The 10395-nt window shown below is 44.2% G+C and overlaps 1 protein-coding gene across 2 annotated transcripts in view; it reads left to right on the top strand.

Annotated features, from left to right (window-relative positions):
* The first annotated feature begins 1533 nt into the window (after positions 1-1533).
* Positions 1534-10395, top strand: part of MTCL3 (MTCL family member 3) — a 29886-nt gene continuing 21024 nt past the window's right edge. For both annotated transcript variants that reach the window (XM_077782223.2, XM_085575134.1), the window contains exons 1-4: positions 1534-1624; positions 1771-2705; positions 3021-3245; positions 6581-6739. In XM_077782223.2, coding sequence (XP_077638349.2) covers positions 1549-1624; positions 1771-2705; positions 3021-3245; positions 6581-6739 — 1395 coding nt within the window. In that variant the 5' untranslated portion in view covers positions 1534-1548. The remainder of the gene's footprint in view (positions 1625-1770; positions 2706-3020; positions 3246-6580; positions 6740-10395) is intronic.

Below are 10395 nucleotides of genomic sequence, written 5' to 3'. Positions count from 1 at the left end.
CGCCACGTGGGTTTGCCTCTGGGGAGAAGGTCGAGCTGCGGAGTTTTGTGAGGACAGAGATTTCGGACTTGGTCTCAAACAGGGCTTTCGTTGTGCCAGTTAAAAATGCACATAAATACACACACACACACACACACACATATATATATATAATCAACCAGTTTAACCCTAGGCAGTAGCAGATCCTGGATTTTGGGGCATGCAGAGTAGGAGGTTGTGTTCTGGCAGGTCACATTTGAGTCTGATGTCTTAGTTGCAGTGAAAGTTCCCTAAAAGATTCAGGTACAACATAGGGTTCCCGATGATTAATTTGAATTACATTCCTTATATTTCATACATGTATAGCTCCAAACAACGGTAGGGTGGGAATTCTATTCGTGGTGGCTAATAGAAATGCAAGGAAATCTTCTATAAAGTGTTTTCATACAAGTTTTATAGTTCTACATGCCCATGCTTTCTTTTTACTAATTAATGCTTGGGAAGTGTCTGCCAAATTGTGTGATTTTGAGCATTAATTTCCAGAATATTGGTTTAAATCAGGATTTTAATGACAGTGCATTTGAGAGGAAATTATGTCCTCCTGCCAGTGACAGCAGAGCAAACACAGCCTCATTGTCTGGTATGTTCGAGGGAGTAAACCAATTCTCAGGGCACAGTATAGTCTCTACATTGATTTTGCCCAGTCGTGCTTCTGTCTTTATTCCCTGTTCCAGCATGGAATGATTAAGCCATATTCTAGGAGGGAATGGGCAGGCCACGTTAAGAATGCTTTCATTTCTGCTGCTGCTCATATTTTCTCCCTAAGGAGAGTTGAATAAAGGCTGTGTGAAAATATTTTGTGGATGATAGACATTATTTTCAGATTATATTGGGGACATTAGCAGCATGAAAAAGGGCTTTTAACAGCCTTTTTTCATAATCTCTTGTTGTCATGAAAACTCTGGTTGTGTCATTATAGGGGTAAATTGTCAAGTGAGCATCCTTCAGAGAATGCCACATAACATTTTGTTCTGTGTGAGGGTGAATTCCTTGCTTCCTCTGTTTTGAAAATCTGCCGGAGTGATTATGTGTGAGTCCTGTATAACCTATCAATATGCATAACTGATAACAAACATGAATCGGTCTTACGTCCTGACAGCACCTCTGGATAACAAACTAGGGCAAATGTGTGTTTAGAAGCTGACTGCAAAGCCCCTTTCCGTTATGACCCTCGGTTCCCCAGTCACCTTGCCCCCGAAGAGTCGTTGTCAAAGCTGAAGGGAAATCTGTAGTTGCTTCCACGTGTGCAGCCCTTTGTATGGTAACTTTCCCCCGCCCGGCTGTGATATAGACACTGGGACGAGGCCTTTTAGCAGGCAGACTGGTGCATTAGCAAGCCAGACTTAGTGGTGAGGACAAGGGAGAGGGAAGTTTGTGTGTGGGAGAAAATTCATCACTGATGGGGAGGTCCGGCGGGGGAAGGCTCAGCATCGGGGCTGGGGAAACGCCCCTAGGTGGGGGCGGAGTGGGAACAGGTCTCAGCCTCAGCCGAGCCTTTCGGGCACTTCCATGAGCCTCCCGGGTTGGCTCTCGGCTGCGGCCTCGGCTGGATTTTCCCCGGCAGCTCCGGAGGACCGCTCCGCCTGTAGGTGGGCGCGGGTCAGGGATGGGGGCCGGTGGGGCGCCGCGACTGCGGGGAGCGGGCGGGCTGGTCTCCGCCGTGGCCGGAAAGCCCGTCTCCCCGTCGTCCCTGTCCGCACCCCGACCGCTTCTCTGGTTCTCCTCCCGCAGCTCCCGGGGCGGCGGCGGCGGAGGAGGCGGAGGACACCGCCGGTGATGGACGCGTCCCCGAGATAGCCGCCGCCATGAGCCAGCCGCCGGCAGGGGGCGCCGCGGCCGAGCCGCGCCTGCATCCCGAGGGCAGCAGCGGCAGGAAGCAGCCGCGGGCAGCCTCGCCGGCCCGCGCCCGCGACGCCGCCCCGCGCCCGCCGCCCGCCGCCGCCAAGCCCGCGCCCGCCGCCAAAGCCACCTCGGCGCGGCCGCCGCCCGGCCCGGCCCCCCGGGCCGCCCGCGGCCGCGGCGCCGAGAAGCCGGCGCGGGGAGCTGTCCAGCCCGGCGCCGGTGCTGAACCGCCGCCCGGCGCCGCCGCCGGCAGAGGAGCGGCCGCCGCCGAGGAGCCGGGGCCGCCGCCGGGCGCCGCCGAGGAGGCGCCCCCTGCAGGGGGCGGCGGGGCCGAGCGGGAGGGGGCGGCGGCGCCGCCGCCCAAGCAGTGGCGGGGGAAAGCGGGGCGGTCCCCGCTGAAGGGCGCGGGGGAGGCGGCCCCGGCGCCTCCATCTTCCTCGGGCGCGGGGAAGGGCCGCGGTGCGGCGGCGGGCGGCGGCGGGTACTGGAAGGAGGGATGCCTGCAAAGTGAGCTCATCCAGTTCCACCTCAGGAAAGGGCTGGCGGCGGCCGCCCAGATGCAAACCAAGGGCACCAACCACGGCAGCGGCAGCGGCAGCGCTGCCTCCGCCGCCTCCGCGGCCGCCGCCCCGGCCGAGCCTCCCCCGGCCGCCTCCGCCTCCTCGCCCGCTGCCATGGCGGCGGCCGGGGCGGAGGGGCTGCGGCAGGGCGAGGCAGAAGGCGACGGCAGGAGCTGCGGCCCCGAAGTCGCCCTGAGCCCCCACCTGCAGGAGGAGATGCAGGAAGAGATGGAGAAACTGCGGGAGGAGAACGAGAGCCTCAAGGTGAGGGGCCCGGGGCGGCGGCGGGGGTGGGGGAGAACCGGGGCCGGGCGGGGACCGGGCTGCCTCCCGACGGGAGGACCTTCCCGACCTCGCTGTCTTGCTGCAGGAGCGCTGGAAGCAGCGTTAAGATGGCTCTGTTGTGGGGTGTGCAGGCAGTGCCACTTCCCTGCTTCGTTGCGGTGCTTTTAATGAGCTGGATTGTATTTACCTGCCCTCCCTGCGGGGCGGAGCTCCATTTTGGCTGCTTTTGGCTGCTGACATTTGTGCTTTTGACCCACCTGTTGCATCCCTGTCCCCTTCTTGCCCCTGTGCCAGAACGAAATAGATGAGCTGAGGACAGAAATGGACGAGATGAGGGACAGCTTCTTTGAGGAGGATGCTTGTCAGCTTCAAGAAATGCGCCATGAACTGGAGCGAGCCAACAAGAACTGCCGGATCCTTCAGTACCGGCTGCGCAAGGCTGAGCGCAAGAGGCTCCGCTACGCCCAGACTGGCGAGATCGACAACGAGCTCATACGCAGCATGGAGCAGGACCTCAAGGTACAGACATGAGCAGGTGTCACAGGGATGGGAGCATCTCAGATGGAGACACAACACTGTGTTTTGGTCCTCATGACTCAGGCATTTCCATCCATTCCGCTGTGCACCCAGTGCAGCTGGTGGAAAGCTCTTCTTGGTAATAGGAGCCATTGCTGTATGTAGATAGGCTATTTTCAGCTTCAGTCCTATCATTTTTTGTAAAGGTAATGTGCAAGCAGTTACTCAAAAGCAAATTAGAAGCTAAAGGTTTTGGATTCTTTGTGATGAATGCAAAACATACCCTTCCACTGCAAAATTAAACCAACCTCACCAAACAGCCCCATTGACTTTGACAGGATTTTGTTACTCTTTAGTGAGAGATTTTAGGTGCTTATTGGTAAGCAGATTGAATACTTGCAGTCACAACACTAAATCCTTACTCTGTTTCCGTCAGTAAAAAAAAACTGCTGTCATATTCAATGAATCCAGGGTTTTTCACATCCACCTGAAACTGTAGACAAAACCCATCAAATTTCAGTGTGTCATCAACTGCATTTCATCCATAAAATCTGAATGAAATACAGCCTTTTGCTAAGGAAAAGTTTCAGTCCTTGTTTAAAGACTGTCATTGGTAAAATACCCATCATCTCCATTCTAAATTGGTCCAGTTACAGAGAAAAAAAAAAAACCTTTCTTGACACAGTTGAAAGTTTAATTTTTGCTTCCATTCACTAGATATTGAAGGACTCCTGCTGAATCAGAACACCTAAACATTTTCCAGTTTCCAGTTTTGACTGGTCTCCCAGACAACTGACCTTTTCCCATGGAAGTGCAGACCTCTGTATAGCAAATGTGAGCTTATTGGCCACACTTCTGCCCAGGACTCTAGTTACCTATGGTACATGGGCTCTCTGGGCTGCAGTTTAAAATGTGAATTTAATACACTATTACGAACAAGGTTATTTTTTAACTTCTTTCTGATAAATATGATGGATTGAGAGTATGTTATTCTCAGGTGTGGTTTTGAAAGTTTCCAAGCTTGTCATTATTATTAAAATTTCTATTTGATATTCCTTTTCTGTGCATATTCAAAACCCACGTTTTCTGTTGTGGCTGTGACAGTTCTATAAATACAGCTGCCCTTGTGGTTCTCGGCAAAATAGAGTCTTCCTGAGGAGAAGCAAAATCACCTTCTTATCATGGGGATTTCTGTTTGAAACCAGGGATATCTTACACACTCAGAATGATGCTTAGGTGATCAGTTGAGTTGCACACATTTGCAAGGTAGAATTTGAAGGTGGGCCTTCATATCCCAAGTGAATTGTGATTCCAGTTTATAGAGTTGGCTTCTTTGTTGGCTCAGCGTTACTTTTATAGCAAGTCATACACATGCAGACTGTGGAGGGAACTGTTGAGGGCACCTCTGCTGAGGTGCTTGTCTGCCAATATGGGAGATAGAAGCTAAGGCCTTGGATTTAGCTGGACAAAGTGCTTGCTTTAATTAGTATTTCTCCCATGTGTTTCCCAGTGTGACTGGCTCATTGGAAGGGAGCAGTGTTCTCACCATTTGTGAATGCGTTCTGCTTTGGAGTAGGGATGAATGTCTAATGCCAAATTTCTTCCTAATAGAGTTCTGGGTGCTGGCTAACCATAATTATAACTCGCATGGTTTTCTGTAAGTGTTTCCAAGTCCTTTTCTGAAGAAAGACCATCATTTTGCGTGGTTCATATTGCAATATACTAGGGAACTTGATCCTTCAGAGATACAGTCTTGCAGATAGCTGTGTTAAAACGTATCTTGCATATGCCTGGATTAAAATGTATCTTGCATAAGTGAGTCCCTTTCCCATGTGATACTCTGTATTTTTTCTTGCATTAATAGCTATTCCACCAATTTTTGTGTCAAAAAATTAGCTACCAGTAATTATATTATGATTTGTTTTTATTTACTGATCCAGACTGTATCTATAGAATATAGGTTCCATTAGGGTGCTGTTTTAAGTATCCCCCATGATTTTCCATTTACTTTGGTTGGACAACCAGATGAGTAGTTTAATACTAAGTGTAGGAAAAGACATCAAGCTAAAACCCTGTGGTGTGTTTCTCAGCTCATTCTGCAGTCTCTTTGGACTATGGTTATAATTGAAATTCCCCTCCACTCACTCTTTCTGTTGGGCATTATGTGTCTTGAGTGCATGTGCGGTGGGGGAGGTTATTGAATGTTCTTGTGCTACACTGCAGTATTGTATCTGTAATTCACACACACTGGGTTTCTTGTCAAGGGAGGCTGAGTCACTAGCTGCTGCTGATTTCTGATACATTGGATCTTTCTAGATGCTTGCTTGCCATTATTATTTTTTCTTTAGAGTTTCAGTATGTCAAAGAACTTCCGACATACTAATGTAAAGATGGTTTGAGTGAAAGCCATGAAGGATGGCTCGCTGAGCTCCCTTAGCTAATGCTAAGTTGGATTAATTATGCTTTCCAGTGCTCTAAAAAAAGCAGGAAATGAGGCTTTTCAAACTATGTGTCTGTGTGTCTAAATTACCATCAACACAGTGATTAGTGTATATTTAAATATTTTTGATGTATGATTATAATTTCTGGTAGTCTCACAAAATATAGTGCAAGTGGCTTGCAGGGCAAGATTCTCACTACTTTCCCTAAGAGGAATTAGATCTTTTCATATACCTTTTAACTCTATTCCTATGAAAATGCATTAAAACCCCCCCAAACAACCAAAAAAACCTTAGTGTTCATTTTAATTGAATATATCACACATCATTTGTGTGAACCCAACGTCAGTAAAAATATTGTTTATTTGTATTTTAATCTTAAAATGAGCCAAGAAAATATTTTCATTGATTGCCCACCAAGGAGAGAGAATCTAGCAGAGTCAAAATAAACATGTGTCCATGTGTGGTCACAGGTAGACACGTGTAGGGAAGGCCTGAAGAAAATGGGCCCTGCTTTTAGATCCTGTTGCATGCCAAGTATTTGAAGGGCGTGTGTTTTAGTGCATTGAAAAGCATAAGCTAGCTGTGATTGAGAGAAGATAGATGATGCACTGTCTCCAGGAATAGTGAAGTTCCTCTTTAACTGTTGATGTGACAGAACCTAAGGAGTTGGGGTTTAATGTCTGATGTGGTTTCCAGTGAAGTCCACAGGGCTAATGTACCATTTTTTGGAAAGAGGTGGCTTGAATTTGGAATTTTTTAGAATTCTGTCTGTGGATGTCCTTGTCTACCTGTTTCCTTACATACCTCTTCCATCAAAACACCCAGAATTAACCTCTAAATATTTGCTTAGGCAGCTAAAAAAAAATAACCTTTCTTTTGATATACCATTTCATTTAGGTTGCAAAAGATGTATCGGTGAGACTTCATCACGAGTTAGAAAATGTAGAAGAAAAACGTACTATAACAGAAGATGAAAATGAAAAATTAAGACAGCAGCTTATAGAAGTTGAAATTGCCAAACAAGCACTACAGAATGAACTGGAAAAAATGAAAGAGGTTAGTATTGCTATTTACTTCTGCATCAATTATTTGAAGATCATAGATTCTTAATGATGAACTGTTTTTCTTCTACAACTTGGTTTAGGGGCAAACAATATGGCAGTCAAAAGTTGAAAGTTGCAAGGAATGTTAAAGTACAATTTGATGATTGCAAATATTTGGTGTTTTCTGGGCAAAACAGGAACCAAGTGGTGCCTTTTTTTTTTCTCTCTCTCTGCTGGGAGGGAAATGTGAAATTAGTGGTAACAAGAGTTCAGAGGCTTTGATACATTGTACCTGCATAAATATTCATAGAGGAAGTGTGCTTAAGTGTGTTGGAGGCATCTAACTTTACAGATGATGTTTCCCACAGGTTTTTACACAGACCAGTAGTTGTTCCCATGCTAACTACTACTAGGGACTAGCCGGTGCGCTGAGACTGGGGATCTAGCCACCTCACCTTCTTGTTCAGTCATGCTCTTTGGAGTACTGGAAAGTGAGAGTCTCTACCTGGCTTTTAAATCTAAGCATATTTTTTCATTGTATCTAATTAATCTTCAAAATTACTCCAGCTGCCATTATATAGATGCAAGATACAGTGCCATTAAGTAAGCAGAAAATTGCATTACAGCAGTATTAGCCAGGCTGACAGAGATAACAAAGCAGCAGTTAAAGGAGAAACTGTTGACTAAGAATGACTTCTCAGAAGAGATTTTAAAAACAGCTCTCCTATTTCCTCTTCAAGATTTAAAATTCAGTGAATGACCTTGATTTTCACTTTTAGGAATATACCCTAGTAGGAACATCAGTATCTTCTTTGATCTTGTATGAAGCAGAAGAGATGTATTTCAGTTGTCAAAAAAGGCAGGCAATTTTCAGCTGTGTGATGCTAGGGCATTTTTTAGAAACTGCAAATGAGTCTTTTAAGTTATGTAGTATTAAAAATATTAAAATGTTTTCTTTAAAGGAACTGAATTTCAAGCATGCTAGTAGAGGTTAAACACGTGGTTTGTTCCACCTTCTGCTGCTTTCCCAGATAACTGCTGATTTTAAAAGGGCATGGAAAAAATCTGAGCCTTAGTCAGGTTTCCTCTCCTCTCTCTGAAACTTTCCCCTTCTGTTTTCTCTCTGGTTACTGCCATTAAATAGAACTTGGTTTCCTGGACTAGCCTCTTGATAAGAGCATGATCTGTATAATGATTCTCCTTATAACTTTAAGGATTTGCTTTACTCCAGGGTTTTTGTTATTCTTGTCCATTCATACTCTACTTTCTTTTAGGTTCTCATCTCTGGTTCCTCTTTCTCTTTAATAGATTATACTGCTGTAAAATTCTTTTGCCTTGCTTTTTTTAAGCATCCTCAGATTACAGTGATGTTTGGTGTCAATTTAATAGTTTCCGTTCTTTGATATTAAGCCAGTTAATGGCCTTCTTCATCCCTGTCATCACTAGTCACTTTTTCCCTTTTACAATTCTTCCCTCTGGCCCGCTGTGTGAAACTACAATTCTGTTGCTCCCACACTGCTCTCCTCTCCTTTCTTTGGCTTAAGTGTTTAGCCCTTTCTGGTTTTGCTCTTGGTATCAATGAAAGGGTGCTGGAGACTCCAGAAGGGATGGTGTCATGTTTAGGGTCTCTTGTTACACAATAATGGTTTTCATGAAGATGAAGCAGATGGATGTTTCCCAGTGGCACAGAATGGGGGCACAGCCAGAATGAAAACATGAAGTAAGACTTGACACCATAGTAGGGGTGGACTGGACAAAGAGTCAGAAATACATCCTTATACTGAAGTAGGGAGAACTGCCTTGCTCAGTCATTATATGTGTCATCATAATCGGCAGGATTTATGTATTTCAAATAGGCTGCTGAGTTGCTTTCAGCAGGTGAATGCTGATTTTCAGGCCAGGACTTTCAGCACAGAATGGAGGAAGTTGGAGGATAGGTGAGGAGGTGCAAGTCAGAGGAAAAACAATTTTGAAGAAAAGCCAAAATATTATGCACTTTGAAAATATACCATGACTTGGGGGACCCATTGAGACATGTTTATAAAGAACAGTAAATCTTACATAATTGAAATTTAGACTCTGTGAAGAAGCTATTCAGATGTTAAAGAAAAAAAACAAAACAGAAAAAAAAAAAAACAAACCAAAAAAACCAACACCTATGAAAACAACTGAAAGCAGTCTGCATTAGAATTTTTCTGTGACAAATAATTTTTCTTCTTGTCTGGCAATTGAAGGTTTCATGCATTTTAAATGTCATTGTCAGGTAGACATAATGTTAATTTTCTGTTTGCTTGTGAATTATTTCCTCTAATTTCATAGATTTACAACCCTTTCTCATTTCAATGCAGCTATTATAACCATTGCAACCTCCTGCTTAAAGGAGCTCTACTCAGCTTCAATTGAAATACGTGGAAAACCTTTTGTCTGAGTTGTGATCTTTGCTTCATTGTGCATAGAATAAGGGAGAGTATCTCTTTAAAGACAAAGAAACATTTTTGTTTCACAACATACTAAAATGTAATGACTGATTTCTGTGCTTTGATAATTTACTTGCGTACTTCTGCCTATGTACTGCAGAAACTCAAACCTTCCGATTTTCAAAATCTATTTATGTACAACTGCCATGTGAAATTTCCTGTTCTTTAATAATGAACAATGTGAGATATCAAAGAATTAAAATAAGACTCAATAGAAAATGTAAGAAAGAAAGCATAATGTTTTGGTAGGTAGTCTCTAGGGCAGGACCAGAGCCAAAGTTCTCTCTTTTTGGATTCTCTGTTATTTCAGAAAGCATGGAGACTTGACTGAAAACATGTAGAAAAGATAAAAGCTAGCAGATGTGTTGGTTTAGAGTCAAATCTTGAGTTCTCCAGTGAACATTAGGGTGAATATAGACATGTGAATGTATTTGTTCATTAATATAAAGAGGTAATTGCAGTTTGCCTTCTTGATTTGGAGCTTTTGGAAAAACAAACAAATTATGATAAATTCTACAGGTTAGGAATTGTTGATGGCCACAGAAGCTTGCAAGCATCCAGGATTTGGAAGGTGTTCCAGCAATGCATACATTTTCTATCAGTTACTTTTGCTTTTAGTCCCCTAAACTGCAGCTATTTGATTGAAAATTATTCCACACAGACACACAAGATTTTTAATCTGCGTTGGTTTTATTTGTAGCAACTGCTGCTGATTTCTTCTTTAATATTGATTGCTATCAACTGTAATCCTTTTCGGGAAGCCAAAAACAAAGTAGAGGAATTGTTTCCTAGCAGGAAAGAGAAACCAACAGTAGCTAGACGTAATTTTTCAGATATTAAAAAAAAATTAACATGTTAATAATAATGAACATGTTGTTCATTAATTAATTAATTAAACTTTCATTCATTTGTTGTTAACAAGTAAAGCCTAGCTAATGCTATAGACCTTTCTGATATAATGAACTAAAAATGAATTTGTTTGCTGTAGCTATGTAGCTGAGTTAACTGAAGTTTAGTGGTTTGTTGTGAGACAGATGAAGTAGGAGGAAAATATGATAGATGTACTGGACCCTGGGCTTTACAAACCCTCGTTGCAATGCAGACATGCAATGGCAAGAAGCACAGTGTTTTTTTGGGGGACGTGTCTCTCTGGATGGGTGTAGATTGCTCTGCTCCAAGCTGGGCAGATACA

The sequence above is a fragment of the Lonchura striata genome, chromosome 3 (genome assembly GCF_050655825.1).
Source record: "Lonchura striata isolate lonStrDom1 chromosome 3, ASM5065582v1, whole genome shotgun sequence".
Lineage (NCBI taxonomy): Eukaryota > Metazoa > Chordata > Aves > Passeriformes > Estrildidae > Lonchura > Lonchura striata.
The sequence above is the reverse complement of the archived record's forward strand: the minus strand, read 5'-3'. Positions and strand labels throughout refer to the sequence as shown.